Genomic DNA, 26,154 nt, shown 5'->3' on the forward strand with positions numbered 1-26,154 from the left:
ACATCAGGACCTAATATCAAAATTTCTAGGACTGTATGACTTAAAGTAAATAAAATTGAGAATGGAAATTGGGAATGTGTCAAAGAGACAACAACCCGACCAAAGACAGAAAACAGTCTAAGGCCACCAATGGGTCTTCAACACAGCGACAAAATCCTGCACCCCGAGGCGGGCTTCAGCTGGCCCTTAATCAACCTGTGTACTAATTCAGTGAAAATGGACGTCATACTAAACTCCATACCATATAAATGAACTAAATTTGAAAAAAAAACATACAAAATTGACAAAGGCCAGAGGCTCCTGACTTAGGACAGGCGTAAAAATGTGGCGGGGTTAAATGAGTAACACCGACATCTCATGTACGTCAAACAAACAAAAAAAAAAGCTAAATAACTCTTATTACATATGTACAAGTTATCGGAACCCAGGAAAACGAATCCCTTGTTTCAAAAGCGTAATTATTGCTCATTATCACATTTCAAGTATTGCTTCACCTCATGAAATTTTCTATGACAATAATCCATAAACAGTAATGAAAGATATATATTGATCAATTACCAGAATGGTATAACACTTAATATACAATAGTAATGAATATTAGGATTACACTAATTGATTCTAATAAGGTCGTAAGCAATTCCTAAATAGGTAAATACAAGATACTAATTTACAAGTAGTGGTATGATATGGGTGTATTTATTTGTATTATTAGATTGCCTAAAAGAAAGAATATCGTGCAACTAGCTGATGCAGTCTTATGACATATAAATTTGAATTCTGAGAGATATATCATGATTCTTTAAACTTGTGTGATCAAAAACAAAGTCGCTTAAAGGGTATATTTGTACAATTCAAATAAAAAATACCCTCCATTCTGGTGTGTGTAGTGCAATATCTCCCCTCCAGATACGATTGAGCTTTGCTTGACAGGCTGAAGTTGCCATGAAGTTCATCATGTTTTGTGAAGAAGCAATCGCTATAGGTGTACAGTTATAACGAGGCACTATGTTGACCACTATTTTAAGTGCTCTGTCTCGTTCATTTCTGTACAATTCTTTCATCAAATTGCAAGCTAGAGTTTCAAAGTATCTGAAATTTACAAGTTGTATAAGGTGTATCTAATAGTTTGATCACAATTAATATGTGCTTATACAAATATATATTATGTATTAAATGCTTAAAAACATTAGTCAAATTAGATATTACCTCTACTTAAATATTGTCAAAGACATCATACGTATTGTAATCTTAATATCACCTGCATTCAATCATGTAAGTAGCGTGTGATTTTTGAAAGGTGTTGACATTCCCTTTTTTAAGTGGAAAAACCATATATTACATTCTGCCTTTTCATTTGTTATGTGTGCAAAAACCTTTGATTATAAATGTCTGTAAAATACAGACATTTTCCATTCCGTGTTTATCATAAACCCTATACAGCGATTGTTTTGTCTTTTTCTTGCTTTTTTATTTTGCATCACAAAGCAATGTTCATGTTCTTCTTGAATGTAACTACCTACCCAGCATTTTCTTTTAATAAGTCACAAAGCTCAAAATGATTAAGAAAAAATGCCCGATCAGCCAATTCCTTCAAAATTGCACTTCCAAACAAAGCAGAAGCTGTAAACAACAACAAAAGTACATGTTTATACATGTTTATACATATACTTGTATCCGGTTATCGTATTGAGGAACTAAAACACCGTTAAATATTTAATATAATAAGAATAGAAAGCCAATCATCCGTTTGCATAAATTCGGGATTTTAGTCTTGTGTTTTGGTACTTTAAACAAATTTGTTTATAGTAAATGTAGCACTATAGCTATACACGGACCTCAAATACGTTCCATTTATTTGCTAAATCTAAAAACAAAATATTTGATGATTCGATTTTTTTCAAATGAATTGTTAAATAAATGCAAAATTAATCATCATATACTATTATTCCGTTAGTTTTGGTTTAGGTAAAGGGTCATTAATGTAATAAGCAAGTAACATAGGCAATTGAGAAAATTGTTAAGGAAAAATCACAATAAAACTTGTGTTTACAAAATGGTTAATGCTGTAATGGCAATGAGCAGTCTTTTTAGTATCACTAAGTCGTTGACACTTCTGTTGACTATTTTGTGATCAGCGAACCAACCACAAGAAGCTAAAACGTAATAGGAATGAACACATTCAGCAAGTATGCTGGCTAAAAATCGGCAAGTTTTATAAGGTAGGAATAAGCTAAGATGTCACTCTAAACAAGGTGCTGTATGTTTTTGACAAAAGCCTTAAGATTTGAATAACATATTAACAAATTGGATTATTCACAAATAGAACCATATTCTGAGGAAAATAGTAATGATTTTTGCATGCAATCATTTGCTTTCCGGGAGACGGATATTCATGATCACCACGGATTCGAAGATCAATAAATTACCACAAATGTGGGTTTTGTTTTTAGGTGAAACGAAAAAAGGCTAACAATAAATCCACAATTCAAGAACACTTTACCTGTGACAACAACAGATCATGTGGCAAAATGTATTCACTTCGGTTTATATTAGTGAATATCACCAATTCCTAACTTTAAAAGATCAATGCAATTTTATTCTACTTCCGTAGTTGAAATCTTTCAAACCCCCGTGATGAATATATTATTGCCCATAGAACTATTATTGTGTGCAAAAATCAATTTTAATGATGATGCTTAATGTACACTTCAGAGATGCGTTCTACAGCAGAAACCCTGAATAACTACGTGGCCGTTTTATTTTTTTTTATAGAAATTGTAATAAGAGATAAATACATAAATGTCTGTTCACTAACGTTGATAACAAATTTCAAGTATGATATCAATAAACACTTAATTCAGTGGTTGTCATTTGTTGCTGTGTTACATATTTGTTTTTCGTTCATTTTTTTTGTAAATAAATTACGGCGTTTGTTTTCAAGTTTGAATTGTTTTACATTTGTCATTTCGGAACCCATTGTAGTTGACTATGCTGTATGGACTTTGCTCATTGTTTAAGGCCGTACAGTGACCTATGGTTGGAAAGAAAAACGTTAATTGCATTGAGAAAATTCAAAACGCGCACAGGTGGAAGATGTTTGACACAAAATTAACTATATATATTCTAATATGAGCACACATATTCTCATACGACCAACCAAAAAACTGAAACCACAAATCTTGTCCAAACAGACTAAAGCATATAGATCAATACACTAAACACACGTTATATTTATTTATCCTTCAGCCGAGAACGCTCTTATCAACGGTTTGAAAGTAATACTATACATTGTATACATAGTACTCTATGTTTAGAACACATCTATGCAATGTGGTTAAAGAATTTTGTTTTCATTTTTATATGATTTTTACTATGCAAAATAATATGTTTACCAATTAGAATATCATAGTATACAAATTATGTGTACGCATATAACGATGTTGGATTACTGGCTTAACAATCCAATTTCGTTCATCATATACGCAATCTTAAGTAAGTTGTAATCTTTGAAACATTACATTCCTTTGAAATTAATAAACGAACGATGAAGAGTGTGAACGTTAAAACATTGTTCTATATTGAAAATCTTAAGAATGATTATAAATATATCCATATTAAGCAACTAACCTGTATAGTCGGTGTCTTTTGCCAAGAAGATATTTGCTAAATCTTTCCTATTCATAAAAATTGCCCAAACAAAAAGATGATAGAATGGCCTCTTTCTGTAATGAAATTCAATCTTTTCTTTTCCTAAAATGCAAGGTTATTATTCACTATTAAATGAAATAACTAGTATAAGTTTATAAAAAATAAGTACAAGTTGACTGTAAATAAATAACCATTACTTGCAAAATGTAATAATCAACCAAGTCATGTTTTACAAGTAATTTGGGTCGTTAACCATAACGCCATAGACGGATAAGTATATGTTTTTTTTCAACGTGTGATAGGTATTTCTCCTTCACATATGTCCCTGTTTTAGAGTGGTTTTTGTTTCTACACTTTTATTTGAAAACTAAGCATGGCTGTCATCCTGTTGACCTTAATTGGGAGGGTAGTCCATAGAAGAATTTTACCTTGTTTTGCGGGCATGAAACGAATGAAAAAGACCCGTTGTCGTTTAAATCTTGACAATAATTGCAATAAAATACAAAGAAAAATTACAAGCATTTTTATCCAGGGAGTTGATGATATTTATGTCGAGCAAAGCTGATAAAAAAATATTTCGATGTGATCATTTGTACCTTTAGATAACACAGTCTACAAAATGGACAACGGAAATAAAATTAAAAAAAAACATCGCCTACATGTAATGCAAAAATGGAACTCAATACAAGGTTATACAAAAGAATTTATGATGTAACAGTTAAATGATAGAAAAAGAAAGGATTTGTACGTCGTTTGCTAATTACGACTATAATTGGTTTGTTGTTAATCGGTTATAATAAAAAAAATCCTTTCACCACGACTCTATCAAGCAGATTGATTCTTTCATTGATAAATCATCAACAATGGATGGCTAAAGGGTTATTTCTTTAACTGAGTTTCAACGGTAGGATATAAATTCTCGTCAGATGCTTCCATTGTACATGTTAAAAGGAACTTTGAGCATCTAAACCAGCTCATCCAGCTGCAGTATTCGATTGTTCTCGTTGTATAATAAAATGAAGCATCGTCGTGTAGTTACTATCAGTTCACTGTAGGAATGTATGGAAAACGGTATGAAAATAAAAAACGTGAATTTAACAAAAGCTAGGTAATATTATTCAGCTCAATTCTGAAATAAAATATTGAATATCAAATCTAATACCACAATATTTTTTGTAGAAATTGATAGGTGGAAAAGCTGACAATCCTAGTCCATTAAGAGTCCAGCTTAACTGGCACGTCATTATAGAAACTCACAACTTCAGTGTTGGCAGGCTAGTAATACAGTATTTCGACTACTGACACCACTAGGCAAATGAGGTCTTTGGTGGAATAACAAAAATGTGTTTGTTCTCCAATATTATACCTGGACTTTCAAATCGCTAGCTATTTCAACAATATTAACTTGTTTAAACACAATATCATGTTTGTTGGCCCTCTTGAATGAGACTGATACTTTTCATTCAGAGATATATAGATTCTACCACTGCATCGAGTGTGATACGATATTTATCTACTCGAGAAAGTTAAATTTTCAGTTTTATAACGCGAGGCTCGCCGAGTGTTTTAAATATTTAAATTTAACTGTCGAGAGGGGATAACTATCGTATTGCCCGATAATTGGTGGTGGAATCTCTTTCTCTAATGATTTTAGACGATATGCAGATTCTCTTAATCCTTCTTTTCGAACGACCTGCAAACAAATGTGTTCTCTCTACGTAACGTCATCAGGCATGTTCGCCTTTTTTTCATGACGTCATAATAGGAGTTTAAGAGGAAAGGAAGAATATTTGATGTCATAATCGAATTTTTACCATTGAACAACTGAGATCACGAACCACACGTTGATTAAATAAAATAATCAACAGGTCAGGAAAAGGATAAACCGAGTAAGAATTAGAGAAACAAATATATCAGTAAAAATAAATTATTCGAAAGGATATAAAAAAAAAACACATTTACCATAGTATCTTAAGATCAAGCGCTATCATTAAAATGTCAAAAACTTTAGGTTTTTTATTACGTTTACGATTCTTGAAAAATGTACATTTTCACTAGGCTATCAGTTATTATCATTCATAGTTTTTTAGATTCTGGAGCAGTAACATTTCTGCAGTTTTTATTATAAAATTGTGAAATAAAGACATAGTTTGTCTTTTTAGTATCCTGGTGTGACTTGTAACTCAGGAAACGAGTCCATGTATAGGAAGGTGTCAGTTAACTTTCGCTGCAACATATTATATTCTGTTTTGCAATTTTATTCTTTTCGCTTTTTTTCCTTTAGAACTGGGTTACATACTTCGTTTAATGTAGGACCAATATTGTTCATGTTGTATATATTATGGTGTTACTGTTTGATCAAGTGTTACGTTCTTTTTTTTTTGACAAAATCAAAACTTACCTGTTTCTTTTTCTCTTTTCAAGGTGTACATTTCGAAATTTGTATCTCCTAACAAATTTCTGATAAAATCTGTAACACTTTTCATTATTTGGCCGGAATCTAGATATATGTTGGTTTTTCCTTCATTCTCCCATTGCTAAAAGCATTTAAATATAAGTTCCGACTGTACTTATCTTGACCCAAACACAACACATTTGGTCTTCCGATCACTTTCAACAAATAAATTTATTTCAAATGACAATACATTGCATGTTCATGCTACATTATTTGAACGATAGCAAGGAATGATAAAATATGAAACATTATGGCACAAATTGTGACACACACACATTTGACATAACTTATGAAACGCTAAATTCTGTAAAATGTAAATAAAATAAGGTGGCAAACTCATTGTGTACAGCACAAACATAGAAAAAGAAATTGTAAATGAACTCGAAATATATATCATGCTTAATATAAAATACCTCTTTAAAAAGTTGAATGGCTAGATATTCTTTGGTATTCTCACAGCACTGAAATATAAACATTTAGAAGCTTTACACATATATAGTTTTATAACTTCAAATAGATCGATTGTTTTATTTGACTTTGTATGCAAATATTTAGTGTACCTTACATTGTAACCTACGAGTTTAAGCAGTAGTGTGAGTCAGCTTCACATGATTAATTTCTACATAATTATAAGTTCGTATGCACATTGCATAACTACGAACATGTTTCTGTGTGTCATAATTGTTTATTTGCTTATATTTGACATTAATCAGGTCGTTGGTTTTCTCGTTTGATTTGATTAACATTTTGTCATGTCTGACGTTACGGTAGGGGATTACTAAATGTTGCAGGCAGTTCCGTTGCCTATTATTGCAAACATTTATGTTTCATTAATGTAATTTGAAGTTGTTGTTTCATTGACAATCAAACCTATTATTATATTCACATTGTCAACAGTGTGGTATTTTTTATAATTCAGAAAGGGTGTAATATGATACTGTGTATTAATTATTATTCGTTGGATACCAATTTTCGAGGGTTTCGTGGATAAAGATGAACCACCAATTTAAATGTTCATCGAAATACAAATTTCTATCAGGTTCTATGCAGTATTTGACAATTCCACGAAATCACATATCCACAAAAAGGCAAGTCGTCTGCAATCCACGAAAATTGGTACCCACGAAAATAAATGAATCCACAGTTTTAACAACATGACTTATATAATAGTATGTTTGCTATGTTTTTGAAGAAGTACACCACTTACTTCCAAGTATATTCCCGGGAGATACAACTCTACAAAGTCTATCATGTCGTTAATTCTGTTCATTATCAAACTGACAAAGTTTGCTCTGTTTTTAAAAAGCGAAGACCGGAACAGTCCCAAAACGCTATCTCGAGTGTTTTCCTGTAATGAAAAATAATGTTTTTGTCTTATAAAACATGTTTGTTTTTAGAACACTTAATAAGTGTTTTTTATATATATATATAAAATGTTGAGCATCTACAACGAATAGTTTTTATTGGTTTCGATTATTCAATTCAAGAAAAACACACCGTTAGACACACTGTGGTTACTTCCAAGCCGAGGAGAATAAAAACTGGATAATGAACATTTTGAAATTCAAAACCCGCAATTATGATTTCCAAATTGTCATTTGAAAACTTTTGATTTATTGAATTTTGTATTTTAAAAACACATTTTATTTAATATTGTCACAAAAAAAAAAAAAATATGGTTGCTTTTTATTTCATTGGTGTATTTCGTCGAGCTGATATCTATGATAATACTATTAATGTGATCAATGTGTACTGTATTGAATTAGATAGTGGATATGAATTATTCTTGGAAAAAAGGAATATTGTTAATTGTTGATAGTTTATTTATTTATACTTCACGTTAAAATGTCAGATTTTGATTGGTTAACACGAACGAAATAATATACTCTATCCCATGGCTGAGCGGGAGACAATTTTTTGAATGTCACCCTCTCGTGCAGACCAATCAAAAATCGATAATTCAAAGGACATTGAATTGAATTTACATCAAGTAATTAAAGACAATGCTTAAGATCTACGTTTTGGCTCAGAACTTTTTTATTGAATAAAACATCTTGCTACACTTCTGGTGATTTTTCTAAAGCCCGTAACGTTGTTATGTACGTGACGTCATAGTAAAATACTTTGAATTTAAAATCCAACTGTAAAAGACAATAATTAAAGGACAGTGTAATAAATTAAATAACACATAGCTGAAAGGGTGATAGAGCAGATTGGAACCTCTCGAAAAAGCATTGTCAACCTTGGCAATCTACTCTATCCACCTCTCAGCTGAGTGTTATTTATATAGTGTTTTAATTCTTAAAAATTAGTGCACAATGCTCATGTTTAGAATTGAAGACATTGAATTGTCTTTACCTGTAGTTTTGAAAGCTCTGATCGATTTTTATCTATAAATATGTGTGTTTCAGCTAGGTCACATCTATTCCATCTCTCAACAAGTTTCAATTGTGTCTGAATTGCGCTGATTGTTGTCTTTACCGATCCATTATCTTTATCTTGATTTTCAAAAATTCCTTAGAACACAGTTATTTTTTTAATATTTTAAACATTAATGAATTAAAAAAACATTGATTCAATTGCCTAAAAGAGGTTAACTTTGAACTCTTTTGCATCAAGGTATGTCTTTCCTATGTCAACGAAAATTAGTAATTGCTTGCTTATCTATTGTCAGAACCTATATGATTAAAAGCATGACATAATGTGTTTACATCTGCAGTTTTTAACTACTGAACACCGGATATCAATTATTAAATGTATTTTAGTCTTCTGATGTGTTGTTGTGTTTAAATCTTTTTTTTAAATTCCATCGTGTTATATAAATAAAATTTAATATACTGTAATAATATAACAGCAACTGTACAAAGACTGTAATAATATAACAACAAATAATATAAGAACATTTGGTTGATGAACTTTTATTTGTACTGTATGTTTTTTATTCCTGTTCGCAATATCTGTGTCTATAAATAAAACAAATCTATTTTATTTTTTAGAAATTTACATGTGGTAAAATTAACGTCACTTTTTCTGACGTTGATCCATTCATGCCACGCACTATTTATATTTCGTTTGTGATGTCCGTTGTTATTCTGCGTTTTAAATATTGTAATGTTCTATTATATTATGTATTTATGTATTTCTCTATGCTGAGTATTTTTGCGTTTGTTTGTACTGTTTTTCCGTCCTGTAGTGTTGTCATTTTAATGGTATTTTATAACATTGTCATATTATAGACGGGAGGTTTGGCTAGCCATTAAACCAGATTGAACCAACCACTTTGTCTTTTAATGTCTTGTATTAAGTCAGGAATGTGGCAGTTGTTATCTACATTATGTTTCTATGAACGTTGGCGTTTGCTGTTGTTGTAGTTCAGTGTTTCTGTTGTTCCGTTGATTTCCTCTTATAGTTGATGTGTTTTCCTCGGTTTTAGTTTTTACCCAGATTTTTAGTTTGCCCAATCGAATTATTAACAGCGGTATACTATTGTTGCCTTTATTGATATTACGTGATTTAACAATTCAAATGATTTTTCAAAAGATCAAAATAATGTCATTCGAGCAAATTCATATGCATTCATGGTAATCGAAATCAAAATATCGATTTAAATAATAATGATACTGTAAATTCAGAAATTATTGCGTGCATTTATAATCGCAATTTGTGAAGAATGGACAACAATGCTATCTTAATTATTACGATTTTCGGACACTCTACATAGAGATCAATGTTTCATTTGATTTGTATCCTATTATTGTGATACTCACTCAGTCGCATTATTCGCATTTCTAAAAACGTTCCAATAATTTCTAGACTTACAGTACAAAAAATTCGAAATGAATTTAACAAAAAAGAACAAAAATTAGAATACATCTTACGGGCAGCCATTCTCTCAGAAGATCTATCAAGTCAATTTTCAGTCAAAACCACGCCACAACAATGCAGATGTTCTTTGTGTGCTATTTGGACATTCATTTGAGTGTGTGAATGGGTTCTATTCAAATACTTATATTGAAACATACCTTTATATATGTCAAACAAAGCATTCTGAATGGACATATCAACTTTGGCCGTAGTATCATTGAGTGAATACATGTAAATCTACAATATTACGAAGTTTAGATCGATAATTCATTTTTGATGTTAACATCGCATGAAAATTATTTACAATAACAACTGCACGGTGAAGTACAAAACGATAACACCATGACTTTGGATTTGCATTTTCCGGGACATTTGTAAAGGTAACGTTCAAGCAGTCGAGTTTAAAAATCGCCAAAATTATTTATAACATCATTGAGTTGAAATATAGCCTAGATTCCAGTAAAAGCAAATCTTACTTTGTTAATCAGATGATAATTGACAGAAACAGAACTTGCAATTGATAGCTCAATTGTCAAAATGACATCAAAACCTGTGAAGTATACAATATATCATTATACGTATTGAAGTAAGAAGTAGTGCGCATAGTGAAGTATATCAAAAGACAAATTTCTCTACCGTGTTTGCGTACATACAAACATAACAATACTATGCTGTCAACGGTTTATGACGTAGTGGTGTCCGCGAAATAAAAACGTTTCTGTGAGTCATTAATCTTTGGTCCAATGATGTAGAATGAAAATCGTTTTAAAAGATCGATTGCCGATATGAAAATAAGATTGTCTTCAGATACAAACATGTACTAGTAATTGTCGTGTTCCTCTATTGAGACAACATAACAAATAAACGTTTAGAAAACATAACATTATGCACATAAAAAAAGGATACAAAATAAAAGTAAAACTTGGTTTGATAACGTTTAATTTTGTCAGTTTTTATGGACTTCTCCGTTTTTTGAATTTGCCTTGGATATCGATAGTTTTGTTAAACTTTTATAGAAAGAAAATGGAGAAAGAAAAAAATTAAATCAAATAAACAAATACTCTAGATTAGGTGTTTTCTTCAATATAAAGGTTTAAGAATACATGTTCATGGAATTAGTCTTCATATGAGGAAAACTAAATTAGCGGTATACGTCAACTATACAGCAATCAAACAAAAAACTCACACACAAAAGGAAAGTGTAAAGGAAAGAAACCGAATCGAAGAAAACTTCAACAAAATGTGTCACTCAAATCATGATGCAAATAGTAAAGAAGTCACAGACCTGCCCCAAATGCAATAATTGAGGTTCAAAAGCATTTTTATAAAAATGTTGATTTTATCATTGTTGTTTATAGACATACAGAAATTAAGGTATAATAAAGATTGAACATATACGTCGAGGAGGGTAAACAACTTGAATAAATAAATATTTTAAAAAAATAACAAAATATTATAAAAAATGAAATTAAACATAGGGTCCTTTCAACATGTTAAAACAAAATAGCTATTTCAAATCTTACAAACCATACCAACAGACAAACAGTTGAAAAGTAAGGGACAATACAAAATACTAACCAACACGAGTGGTTATTGTATGTTTTTCTTTTTCTTTTGAACAAAAAGAAAAAAGATTCTGAATGCTTTCCCGCCGAAACAAACCAAAACAAAACGCCCCCTTCCAAATGAAAAGATATAAATAACAGGATTGTGATGATAGATAAAATGAATACGGTTGTTGGTGAAACAGTAAAACAATTAAGAAGTATGACAAAAATGTCGTTCTCAAAGGGTACTCTTTGATGAAAAACAATCCGTTGTTGTAGTTGGTTGAAACCAAAACAGACCGCAAATTTAAGCGGGCACCCACACCCAAGAAGCAAGATGAAATTATAACCAAGGCAAAACAACATGGGTTTGATTGGGTCAGTAGGTTCCCTAAAAATTATCTATTGGCAAAAGTAAGTGAGAAAAAAGAAAAAAAGAAAAAAGATCAGGAATTAATGATTTATATACGTGTACAAGAGAAAGCCTTGACTGGCACATTTACCACCTGGAGAATAAAATCGGATGTTTAAATGAATGTTCAGACCTTTCTTGAGATTCGCGAGTTGCAAGGAAGGAAATAATTGAAAACTGAAAGGGGCTAAAATTAGTGTGGTGTCACACTGTATTTTTGTAAAAAATATCCACAAGGGTAAAGACAACGACGAAAATGAGGGACACTTTCATTCGTGAAAAAAAAAAATGTTACCAAAGCCACCAACGAAAATGAAATTTTGGAAGTGATGGATAAAAAAATCGGGGGACAGATTGCTCAGTGAACCTCTGAGATGAGTGGTTGGACATAAAAAGAAATTGTTAAATTGCAATTTGACATTAACAAGCACATACGATGGTCTTAGTCACAGTTTATAGCCCTACCTTATTGGATTGAACTTAAGGAAGCTGTGAATAATGTAAAGAATACCCATGATGAGTGTTTCAAGTGGACAATACTTTTATGAGTGTATCATAAGGAGGTAGATAAAAACCTACATATAGTGTGATCAAGTACTACAGGTGGAATGATGAACTAAACCTGGAAGGATTGTTATTCTCGGTGATCCTTAAGAATATAAGCAAGTTTGAGAAAACCAACCGTACTCTGGCAGTCAATGTGTAAGGGATTGATGAAAACGAGATATACTCGCTGCGAATTTCAGATGTAGGCGAAGCCATAGATAGAGACATCAACATGTTGCTGGTGGAAGGTAAGGGGCAAAAACACTACTGCTGGATAAAAAATATGTCCCGACTAATTTCGAGCCAGGTTCAGGAACACGATAGTGAGATATATCTGTGCTATAGGTGCTTAAACCACGTTCACAACAATGATGTACTTGAGACTTATAACGAATATTCTGTTAATCACAAAATGGGTTAAATTGAAATGCCTGTTGAAGGAATCTACCAAAGCTTTCAGAACAACGACAGATCAATCAGAGTTTCTTCTGTGGGTTTATGCGAACTTTGAGTGCATGACTGAAAAAGTAGAATCCAAACCATGGATGGTTCGAAATAAGGAAACCCGGGATAATGTCAAGTCACATTTTTTAGCCATCATTATTTGGATATGGTTTACACTCACATCTGAGGATTTTACAGCGATATGAGACATATGATAGACTCTATCGTTAAACTGTACTTGCAAAACACTCAATGAATAACAGGGACACAGGCTATAATATCGATGGAACAACAGTTATGTATGTAATGTGCAGCTTGGAGAACAAGACACTACTGACCACCTTTGATGATTTGAACATTTTGAGTATTTTAAAGAGCATCACGATTATCACAATGACTACCCACTCGCTCCATAAACTCTCCAGTTGAACAAAGAAAATAAATTAATGCTAAACCTTTGAGACAAAGAGAAGTATGAAAAAAAAACACTACGTCAACCTAAAATAATATCTAAACTTGGACTAAAAATAAAGAAAATTCACCGGGTGATTAGGTTCAACCAAAGTCCATGGTTGAAGAAATATATTTACCTGAACACCACACTATGAGATGCTGCAAAGATGGAATTTTGAGTTTTTCTTCAAACGTATGAACAAATGAACAACACGGTGTTTGACAAGACAATAGAAAACAAAAGACGGTGAATGGACGTCCGGTTTGTTAACAATGAAAAACATATTTTGATCGCTTGGTTAGTTTTAGCGAACTTTTTTGACCGGTCAAAGACCTTAGTGACAGATTTTGTGTACAAATACCAGAAGCCAACATACACAGACAGAGTAACCATACATTACACAGATACCTACAGTATTATTTGCAATGTAAAAACTCCAGATATTTACAAGGCATGAACGACAATGGGCGGCAATGGTTTGACACATCTAATTATCCAAGCGTTCATTCTTCCGGCATTGAGATGGGTATAAACAAGAAAATACTTTGGATGTTTAAAGATGAATGCACAGGATCACCCGTGACTGAGTTTATATGTTTGCGGCTGAGGATGTATGCCATTAAGATTGGCGAAGGCGAGACGAAGAAAGCTAAAGGGGTAAAAAGTGCACTGTGAAATCCGGACTCAAATTTGCCGACTACAAGACATGTCTAGAGAGGCATAAAGAGAACTACTAGACCTTTACTATGATCTGAAGTGCTGAGCACCAGGTTTATACAATTAAGTGTTGTAAGAAAGCTGTTTCGTCGTATGACGACAAACGACACATTTTGACAAATGGAATCAGAACTCTAGCTTACGGACATTACGGACATTACTATCAGTAATAAATACTTTTATAACTACTTAATATCAAACAAAAAGAATGACTGTATCAAACAAACCTTATAGATGTAATAATCATTCAATATTTTCTAGAACAAAAAGGAATTAACACATGTAAACAGATGCAAAAATTATTCGAAAGACAATTTCAACTCTGCCCTTGTTTCAAGAATAGAAGACTAATTGATCAAGTACACATAATGATTCCGAAAAAAATCCTTATCCAACAGAGAGCTGAAGAGAGTTGTTGACTCTTTTGAGAGGAGTATATATTCAAGACGCCTTTCCTTCCAAACCACAGAGTACAGAGTGTGGTATTTTAAACCATGACACTTTTATTGGTCCAGGAACACATTGGACGTGTTGGTTCAAGAATACACCAACAAAGGTATACTTCATCTCTTATGGACTCCTACTAGTCGATGAGATGATGAACTACCTAGAACCTGAGATCTACTACAGTACAGATGAACTGCAAGAGAGAGGAATTGAGGTATGTGAGCACTTTTGTTTGCATGTGTTTAAATTGTTGTCGGAAGGTCGACCTTTTGATGAAGTCGTAATAGCTTTAACTAAAATGGATAAATTTGTATTTTATGGAAGTGAAAGAGGAATGAATATCGATAGTATGACCGATATGAACGAGAATAGTATCACCAACCTGTAACCTCCGAGTCACGGTGCGGATGCTGCAATAAAACGATTGGTCATGCAACAAGTGAAAGACAATACGGATCAATTAGAATCACAATAACAATCCCAGTGTAAATAAATGAAGACAAAAATAAAAACAAATGGAGAAAAAATATGATAATCGAGAAAAAAGTCTGAAACCACCACGCAGCAAAAAATCGATGCACCTGTGAAATGTTCGTTGGCGATGGAGGAGGAAAACTGGAAATATTTTGACCGTCTAGTGATGTTTGTTCAATTGTAACATACTACGGGAAAATTTAAGCGATCAATTTAAACAGAAAACGTGATCGAATCAACTACAGTAAATATTGAAGCCCTGGAAAGTAAGATCAATGCGTTTCGTCATGATGACAGTTTTTTAACCCCTTGGCTAACCTTCACGTTTTTTGTTCACGACCTTTTTGTTCTTAGTTCATTTGCAAAGAAAAAAACAATTACTAATATTCAATGAATGAGTGTATGATGAAAGAAATAATGACTAAGAGTATCCTCTGAAGACCTCTTTAAGATTGAAATAAACAATTAATTTCCCCATAGGCGACAATGATAGCCTTTTTCGAGATACAGACTTTAGAAAGCTGATTTTTTTAACGAAACCTTGCTAGAATTAAAGAAAAGTTATTAGGACAGTATTTTTTGGTCCAAAAAATATAGGTTCGCGTTGCTTTTCCTAGCGTAATTTGTACTTATCTCCCATCCCTATCAATTTTGCACTTAAAAATACGTGTCTCATCCTAGCGTTTAAAAGACATCTCAGTTCCGTTAGGGCTAAGGAAAATAATTTATTTTGCCTTTGGTATAATGCAGAATGCACGAAGTCTATAATTACAAAAAATAACGGGCGCACATATCAACCAATCAGGATTAGCTATACTCTTAATTCTGAATACCATGTTATGCTAATAAAATGGCTGCGCCCATAAAATCTAATGGTGTATTGTAACCTATACGGTATTTAATACTTTCTAGAATCATGCAATTCATAGTTCGTTAGATGCATAAATATATATGCCACACAAAAATCATCTTCAAAACGTTCTGGCATTACTCTCTGAATTTTCACATTTTTTTATCAGAGGTAACCCCAGTCAAAAAATGTGAAAAAAAAATTCGGATTTTTTTAGTAAATGCGGTACTGCTAAAAACGGCCTGAAGATAATGTCCACTTTCTCCAATTATTCTTTATATGACATCAAGTACTGTTTATATTGATACAAAAACCGATCCAATATGTAACTAATACGGTGAATTTTGAACAACAGTTTTAAATGAAACCATTTTTGTATAAAAGTACATTTTTGAAACAGACTATAGCATTTCAAAATATGAAATATGTGTAAATATTTGTGTTGAAACATCGAAAACTATTTGTTAACTACAAAATGTCATGCCTATTCTAATTTTTATAGTCTGCCATTCGAGTGAACATTTCAATGTTCGAAGGGGATCATTTCTGTACAATTTCACTGAATTTGGTAATTTTGATTACAGCACTTGGATCGAGATTGTCATGTTTAAAAACCGATTTGTATATCCAAACTCTAGACGTGTACGTGCTTTTTTCAAACAAATCAGCAGAAGTTCAGAAAATGACATATTCTCTCCACAGTAAGTCAAAAGTCGAACCCACCCTTGTTTCTAAGGTAAAACGCTATACAAATATGAAACAGACTATATCTTATAAACAAGTTAATCAATAATTGATTTGTCACCAAAAAATACGGTTTCACATCAAATATCAAGTAAAATTACTGTTTTTGACACTTTTTGAGCAGTATGATAAAGAAATGCGACGCTGTATAGATTGACATAAACAATTAACTTCCCCATAGGCGACAATGATAGCCTTTTTCGAGATACAGACTTTAGAAAGCTGATTTTTTTAACGAAACCTTGCTAGAATTAAAGAAAAGTTATTAGGACAGTATTTTTTGGTCCAAAAAATATAGGTTCGCGTTGCTTTTTTTAGCGTAATTTGTACTTATCTCCCATCCCTATCAATTTTGCACTTAAAAATACGTGTCTCATCCTAGCGTTTAAAAGACATCTCAGTTCCGTTAGGGCTAAGGATAATAATTTATTTGGCCTTTGGTATAATGCAGAATGCACGAAGTCTCTAATTACAAAAAATAACGGGCGCACATATCAACCAATCAGGATTAGCTATACTCTTAATTCTGAATACCATGTTATGCTCATAAAATGGCTGCGCCCATAAAATCTAATGGTGTATTGTAACCTTAACGCCAACCTGGGTTCGCTTTCGTATGACCTTTTTGATGCGGTACAATTTTTGATAAGTCTTCCGATGTTCGGGCTCATAGAAAGAACCTTGTATCTCCTCATCATTGAAATCTTTGAGATGGTAGGTTACTGTTGTGGGGTTTAACGCTTGGATCAAACTGAATACTTCGTTGGTGCACCTAGGGGGTTAGTCCCTTTTCAAATGCAACTTTCTTTCTGGTGATTCGAACCTAATCATTTACTAAAATTCGAGCCTGTTGCGTGAGAGGAATGCCAGCATACATGTTCCAGTACACTTTATTTTATGTTAATTTTGACTTGCCACATTCACCAAGTCATTTTAATAGATCTGTGTTTGTAAGTGTTGTACTGGTGAAAACGATTACTCAACACATCAATGTAGGTGCGCGCGGAGTTGGCTGATAAGTATTTGAACATTTTCTCGTTTATTGTGCGGTACCAGCGTTCAACCACACTCGACTTTTTTTCAGTTCAATGTCATACTTCCGAAGTAACTCCTTGACCTCCTTGTTGTAAATTTAAGTTCCGTTGTCTGTCAAAAGCGTCTTTGGAAAGCGTGATGATTTTAATACCGGTTAGAAAGCATCTCTTACCGTGATACTTTTCTTGTTTTTGAGCGGTTCTAACCAGCCGTATTTGGAGAAGACATCGATGATATTCAAAACTTACTTTAATCAGTTTCTAGATCGATTGGAGGTGTGTGCAGCCTCTTATCGAACTAGGACAATTGTGTACGCAATGAGATCGTAGACATTATCGACGCCATAAAAAAAGCCGCTTGATCAGCAGTGAGGAGTACAAGCAGATTCATCATCGACTCCTATGAATAAGTGTTGGAAATTAATAAAAGATACGATCGAAAGTATGTGTATGGTGGTAGAAGCATCATAGACACAATCGCCAATTAAACTAAAACGTATGATTACCACTCAACCACAAAGACTGTAGGGAATAAAGACATTAGCGCTTCCGCCAATGTAGATCTTAAAGATGTTGAAAAAAGAGCCACCAATGGTGTGGGAAATGTGGTTCTTAAAGTGAGTGGGAAACTAAAATCATGAAGACCACCTAAAAGCAAAAAGACTCAACAGCAGCAGCAGCAGCAAACCCGTTTGAATTAATTACAAAGGTCAATATCTTGAACGTAAATGTTACCTTCGACCTTGGTCTAAATTTCAAGACTTTAAGCAAGGACCTAATTTCAAACGACCCTAGATATCTCCTATATATCACTGTATATGATTAATGAGTTATATGACCATACAGCTAATTTAAAATGTAAGAGTGGAGAAAACTATGGTCAACGCAACCCTTCAACCAATTTATATGTGTTGCGGCATGTCGTAACTAATAATATTACATATATTATGTCGATATCTTATACGGTTTCTGATGAGAAGCTTTAATAAGTCAACATTAAATCCAAAACATGACCCTTGACCTCATTTTTTTTGTTCTCTTTTTGGTAGACCCTGGATCTCAAACAAAGGAGCCAAGGTGTCTATTACTTTTGTTTACCAGTATCAAATGAATTTCAGTTATATAAAATAAATAAAGGGAAAATAACTTTCAAATGGAATCTCGGAATCGCTTTGGTCATTTTTTTTCGACCACCTGTGGATATAACGAGCAATTTTGAACAGTTAATGTGTCGGATTCATTTACGGTTGCGAAGGAGAAAAAATCACAAGAAAAACAGTTTTTTAGGAGTTAACTCATACAATGAAAGTGTTCAGTTGAACGGTGTCAGTTTGAAAAGCGTATATATATATATATTACATGTAACTGTTTGATTTAATACTAAATATTTAAGCAACATCTTGCGAAATGAATTTTTCTGGCAAGAAATAAAATTAGCGACAGAAAAAAAATAATAATCAGGAACAAAATTAATAGGTCTTTCCACGGAAAAATGGAAAGACCTAATTATAAGTTAAATGATAAGTGGCATAGCTGTAATTTTCATTCGCCTCCAATAAGGATTTTATACATTTTATTTGCGATTATGGCTTAGTCTATTGAACATAAAGACAAAAACTTTAACCAGCAACAAACGGTCAGCTACGAAAGCTCTACAAATAAGTAAAACGTCCCAATTCATTAGTTCATTCCTTTTAGAAATAATCGTCTTAAATGACAATGTTTAAATCCAGTTTTGCCTTTTATTGATCCGGACTCCACTACAAATCCTGGTTATTTGTTCCAATGTCATGGTGTTCTCTGGAAGATAGCAGACGTCTCTCTCAATGCCAATCAATTAGTGTCTGGTCTTATAACATAGCACAAGACGATATTTCCAACGTCTGTTTTGCATCAATTTCCAATGAAATTGGTCCAGTGCCTAACATCGGATATATAACAGTTCCTTGAAACTACATAAAGTTAATAAACCTTTAAAATTAAATTGAATTATTTTGAATCTATTCCGCTATTGATCAATTCAATTACTATTTTAAATGCATTTATTTATAGTTCATATTTCCTTGATATTTGATAATTAGCTAATACATTTACCAGTTTCTTATTCTTCAGACAGGATTTGGACAGGTTTAATGCGTCATCCGTAAATAAACTGTCCCCAAAACATTTCTTGAATAATTCTGTTGAGTTTTCAGGTTCATCATCTCTATTAGAAAAAAAACCAACTAAATTAAAAGGTTGTTGAGGATAAGAATAAGAATCATTCTTCCAAGTATTGAACACATTTTCGTTATAACACAATAATTGAATTACATATACTCCTTACACAATCTGTCTTGTAATTGTCAAACAATATAATAAAACAAAGTAATAAAAAGAAACGCTTATTTTGCATATTGTTTAAAAAAAGTAAATTCTAGATATTTTTTATAGTCTAATAGGTATATACTGTAATCAAATTGAACTGTAGTTAGCTTAATAATAAACAAAAAATATTTGACACGAACTAATTGGACTTATTCTTATTTATTTGAAAAAAAAACTATAGATATTGAAACATGATTTCAAATCAAATGTGTAACAAATAACGAATTTGAACAAGAGGGGTATACTGTGATTACCAAGAGGAAAACAATCATTCAAGACAACAGGGTGAAGAAAGATGATCGTCAGGAATAAGTTCAACTTATGATGTATAGTAAGACAGAAGATGCATTAATGCCACTATGTGAAACAGTTAAAAGGAGGAATCAAACGCCCTGCTTTATATTAAAAAAATAATGACAAACGATAATGACAGGTGACAATTAACTGTAACAACTGTAAGCAGCTTTCATTGCACATACACATATAGATGGGTGCAGTCCTAACCTGTACAGCAAGATAACTTGTTAACCAGTAATTATGACTGGTCAAAGATAACCTGCAACAGAATTTGGGTCTGACCGACCGTTCCTAGGACCACAATCAAGTGAACTTGAAAATTGGACTTGGTCCTTGGACTGTTTTTATGACTGTCGACAAATTTCACTTAAGACTGGTTCACTACTAGAGTTTACTTTGAAACCAGTCCTGCAATAAGTTTACTTTGATTTTGACATCTCCGATTGGACCATATCTGATATAAAGTTAATTGTTGGCTGGTCTGCTCAACATTGACTTAACGCTTGAACAAGACCGCTCAAAACCGATTTATAAAACATTTTTAAACAATACAGATTAAATACATTTGTACATTTAGTAAGTGCGCATACAAAAGTGATTGTTATACACATTTCTTCTTGATTTGCCTTTAACAAATCGAAACCGATATTGATTACATCAATAATGTACATTGAATATACATTTCAATGAATATCAATTTCTTCTGATCAGTCGAAATATCTATACTTTTGAATTTTTAAACCAAATGTTTTAGTCTGTTTGTCTCCGAGCGACGATCGTCCGAATTATCATATAATAATGAATATCAGTGTATGTGATAACTTCATATAAGAATTGCTTTAATGAGCGTAGCGTAATTAAGTAAACCCTAAATAAGCTGCCGTAGCTGGTTCCTTACCGTCTATGTTTTGTAAGCAGGCTGAAATGGTTTTGTATTCAATTTGTCTTGAATTTATGACAACTCGGCCCACGGCCAACTCTCACCACGCAAACACTCTAACTAATTATAACAACTTGCACCACTCAAAAAATAAAGAAATATAAAAAACTTGAAGAAATGTGTTTAATCATTAGATTTTATTCTTCTTCTCTTAGTGAATTCTCCTTTTTCGGAGCACCCGTGTCACACAGAGACAAACTCGCACCACTCTAAAAAAGAAATACTACAAACTAGCACAACGAAGAAATGTTTTCATCATCAGTGTTTTCAATGTTGTCTTTTTCTTCTCCTCCGTTCTAGGAGTACCTGTGTAACACCGAGACAGAAGATACTAATTGGACATACAAACTCCTATGGAAGAAGAACTGACAAACTAATCAAAACTATCAAGATAATGCATCAGTGCATAAAAACAGATTGAGAAACACGAACCTAAGCTGTGTATCACCGTAAACAATTCAAGTAGTCTTCATGCCGCGCTCGCGCGGTTTTTTTCTACATTTGTATATATAAAACGTTTAAGTTCTGATCTGTTTTAAAATGCAAAAATGATCTTAAAATCTTTGTTGTAAGATAGAATAGATTACCAAAAATTAGCACTTTAGATATCTCAAACTTGCACGTCACTTGTGTAAAACAAAATCAAAAATTGAAAAAAATGACCGAGTCAATTAACTGACCACCTTTTCACTTTATTATGAAAATGAATATAGCTGAATCATGTGAATAGTAAATCATTATTTGTTAACTCAGGATGTATAATTCAAATGAAAAACATATTAGAACACAATGACAACAAAATTGTAGGCGCTTCAATTTAGGGTACAAACCTGTCCTCTTTTTATTCAAAATATAGACCCGTCACAAACAAATTAGCCAATATTTTAATTAGTATAGGAATATGAAATCAAAAATTAAAATTTTGTTTTTGTATAATATGTTTAAACAGCCAATAACAAATACAGTAATTTGTTGTACTGGTAAAAAGAAAACAAATACAATTAGTTTTCATGTCAATCCAATCCAAAGTCGATTTGTCCCAAGTCGATCCGGATCAAGTCTATCCGACCTCATATTTAGAGTCGATCAAAATATAGATATATACATAAATGAATTGTAATACATTAACCTTTATGAATATATAAAAAGATATACAATGTGAACGATAAAAAAATGTGCCTTTGAAGAATATTCAAATATCTAATTTTCATTAGATGAGACATTTATTGATATTTTTTTTAATTTTGACAATTATTCATCTAAGAATTTAATATAGAGCTATTTTGATATAAAGTATTTGAATTTAAATCAATTTATAACATTTAATGAGATTATGAGGGTAGAAAAATCAAAACTCTGAACAGAATTGAAATCACCTATATAAGCATGCAATTTATCGAGTATTTCCAACGAATTTTTGACACTTTAAAAGCAATTAATTCCACTATTTTTAAAGGCCTTATGTGAAGAATGTATTACCAGGTTTTTGTTTGTACCATGTGTACTAGTAAGTAGAATAGGCAGTCGGTTTAGTATTGGAAGAATGGCTTGAAGTCGAAATAAATTTATATTTGTAAGGTGTGTTGTGCACCTTCGGAAGCTTGTACATCGCGAACCTTTCATTGCATTTGTTTCGGTTTGTAAAGAGGTAGCTAAAAGTTTATGTTTATTGCAGATATAATTTTCAGAAAATGGATTCAGTTTGAATATAGGTGAATTCGTGATTAACTTTTTTTCTCGCAAAATGCCAGCGGAAACCCTTGTTGGTAAACATCTGAAAATTTAGTTTTCCCATTAATTAATACATGTTGTGTAATAAGTATGATATGAATAAAACAATTCCAAGTTGTAATCCATTACACTAATCTCATTAAACTAGTCGTGTAATTGTCACCTGCCTAGTATTCTGGTTCTAAGGGTAAATTCACCTTGAACATGTTGACGATTTTGATAGAAAATCAATAATCAGCTGACTGCATTCGATAGCTACCGGCAACAATTAATGGACTAATTAAGAACGGTGTTGATTGTATTGTTTAATGAAATAATATATTGAAATGCCAAATGCTAATTCAATATATGTAGATGCAAACTACATTTGTTTAAAGACTTGTTTCTGTATTTTTAAAATACTTAAACAAGATAAAATGAGGCTATCGAAATGAATCTCATATTATTCATAATTCATTAATAAACCCGAAAAAAAAACAAGATGGACAAAGTCGAACAGTTATAATTCTTCAACTCAAAAAGTCCGCCAATAATGATTTTTAATCATCACAACTTTTCTTCGCCAGCGGAAACCCTGGTTGGTAGACATTTGAAAAATGTGTTTTCTCATTAATAATACCTTGAGTATGATATGCATAAAACAATTCCAAGTTGATAGTCATTTATAATATTCTATCACAATACTAGTCGTTTAAATGTCACCAGCCTAGTATTCTGGTTCTAAGGTTAATCAATAATTTGATAGCTGGACTTACCAAACTTTGTCACACCTATTTTGATATGTTGGTTTCAATTGTATTCAACTTTTTTGATTTGTTTAAAAAAGTTAATTTGTGAAAAGTTTGCCAATGGTGCGTATGTCGACTAAAGATCAAATGACGTAGACGGTAGCAATCTGAGGCCACAGTAATTCATAAACTGATTTGATCATGTGTCAGTGATAAGTCTTACGCGCAAACTAAACTGGAGTAACGCAAACGCAATATCAAGCAAAGCAGCTCCATAACCTGTTTTTTGATGGCGCATCGCCATCGTAAATATCTTTCGCCACCGTCAAATGATCCCGCAATTGTCAAAATTTGTTTTCGATTCTCTAGCCGCTGCCATTTTTGTTAATAATTATAATCAATTTCATGTAATTGCTTAACCCTTAGGCCTTTTGTATTAAAATACAAAGTGCCCTTCTGATTACAGTTTTAAAGACTTGAAGGATATCCGGCTAAACATCGCTAATTACTTGCAGAGGAAGATTGAAACACCTGGCAGAAGATCATTTGATCAAGATAAGCGATTGATTGCCTTATTTGATAATGTTTCAGTAATGATAATACAAGTTTAAAAGTAAATACATGAATATTAACTGCAACTTGATAACCTGAAGAAATGTTGCATAATAATTCCGAATTTATTTTTTAGTTTATAATCAAATTGATACATCCGGTTTTCATGTTTACATTCAGAAAACAAACCAAAGATGTATGTTGAAAGTATATTACTATGAACCTTTCTATTTAAAGTCAATAAAACTGTTTAAGTTGTAAACGTTAGCCCTACAAATCATTCTCCAAACTTTTACAAAACGGGTACGAATTTTCTTGATGTTGATGTTGCAAATCGTCTATACTAATTCATGACTTCTGGATTTGACAGTGAAAAAAAAATCCCACGATTTTTAAGCCCTATACAATTACCATATAGCAAGAAAACAATGTGGGGACCTTAAGGACAGCTTGCTGTCATTCTTGATTAAGGTGTAGCCATGCAGGCTTGGCATTGGAATTGTTACAAAACAATAAATGAAATTTAAAATATTGGTCATTCTATAATGAACTAAGTTTGATAAGCAATATATCAGCCTGTTCACCATTCCTTGCATGGAAATGAAGGCATGAAATACTTTCGATCACGCCAAGGCGTAGACACTTTGTTTTGTCATGATGAAAGTTCCTTCATCGTTAAATTTTCATTCATAAAGATTCCTGCAAAGTAGCATTAATTTTATCTTAATGTAAGTGCAAGTTGGTCAGGCAGTTGTCCGAGTACATAGTTCTCGTCCTATGATTTTTCTATGTCTAAAAATATAGTCTATATTTTGGACAGTATATTGCTTGCTTAATTTTAATCGGATTCTAAATTTATATATTTATATCTTATTCAGGAAATATGAAGTAGGCGGATGAAATTTTAACTGTGGGTGATGTATTTTTAGGTGAAGTAGTGATTTGGTTTAGTTTAATAAGGTCAAAATTAAGTATTTCTGAACCTGTCATGCTGAATTATAGACTTCCTTAACATAGAATTGTCCATAGTATTAGTAAGCGGTATTTAAATCTTTATGAGATAGAGCAGGAGCATTTTTTTTATTTTGTATGTATTGTCTTCAAGAACTACACAACGAAATAACTGTGTATTCAGACCAGTAAACTACAGCTTTTATTAGAATTCTTTCACTGCACTATTTAGGTCTACTCATCTCGTAATTATGATTCTAATTCAAAGCTTAGACTTTCAGCCTCTTTTACTAATCTAATTTTAAACAATATGATATCATGATTTTTTAGACGGTAATATGTCAAAAAATTCTCCACACTTCGAATAAACACGTGCTTAAAAAACATAACATAAATTCAACTGCCACCTATCGAAATTCACCTTCAAAATTTATCACATTCACAATTGTGTTAAAGAGGGCAATACCTGTGCCGCTATATTGATAAAAAAAATTTAACGTGGATTTCCACAAATATTTCTGCGCAATGCCAGAAAATGACAAACCTGCTCCAGATTATCTTCAGATAATAATATTTGGTCATCAGTGAACGGAAGAACTTTTTCTTTCTCCTTTTCATATGATATTATTTAAAAAACTCAGTCTTATATATGTTGTAGCATGAACAAAACCGGGTCGATTGTGATATATTAGAATAAACCAGGTGCAACTTTATCAAATCATAGATATTTCTGTGATCAAACCCATAATGAGACAGTTCTAAATATTCAACAATCGTCTAATCTGATGGGCCAATAATTCGAGAGCCCGTTTTTTCTAACGCGTTGTTACTTGTCTCTACTGAAAAAAAATATACCTATCAATATATGTACCGCTTGATGATAAACTTTTTCACAGAGACGAGGGTTTTGTGCGTGTTGTTCGACTCACGTACAGCCCTTGGATGGTGTAAA

At 32.3% G+C, this 26,154-nt stretch overlaps 1 protein-coding gene across 2 annotated transcripts in view; it reads right to left on the reverse strand.

Annotated features, from left to right (window-relative positions):
• Positions 1 to 26,154, reverse strand: part of LOC127715432 (transient receptor potential cation channel subfamily M member-like 2) — a 94,084-nt gene that overhangs the window by 34,414 nt on the left and 33,516 nt on the right. For both annotated transcript variants that reach the window (XM_052221475.1, XM_052221474.1), the window contains 9 exons: positions 19,731 to 19,842; positions 10,126 to 10,204; positions 8,462 to 8,619; positions 7,311 to 7,451; positions 6,517 to 6,564; positions 6,050 to 6,185; positions 3,628 to 3,750; positions 1,521 to 1,620; positions 867 to 1,089 (listed from right to left, as the gene is read on the reverse strand). In XM_052221475.1, coding sequence (XP_052077435.1) covers positions 867 to 1,089; positions 1,521 to 1,620; positions 3,628 to 3,750; positions 6,050 to 6,185; positions 6,517 to 6,564; positions 7,311 to 7,451; positions 8,462 to 8,619; positions 10,126 to 10,204; positions 19,731 to 19,842 — 1,120 coding nt within the window. The remainder of the gene's footprint in view (positions 1 to 866; positions 1,090 to 1,520; positions 1,621 to 3,627; positions 3,751 to 6,049; positions 6,186 to 6,516; positions 6,565 to 7,310; positions 7,452 to 8,461; positions 8,620 to 10,125; positions 10,205 to 19,730; positions 19,843 to 26,154) is intronic.

The sequence above is a fragment of the Mytilus californianus genome, unplaced genomic scaffold (assembly GCF_021869535.1).
Source record: "Mytilus californianus isolate M0D057914Y unplaced genomic scaffold, xbMytCali1.0.p SCAF_9, whole genome shotgun sequence".
NCBI classification, from domain to species: Eukaryota; Metazoa; Mollusca; class Bivalvia; order Mytilida; family Mytilidae; genus Mytilus; species Mytilus californianus.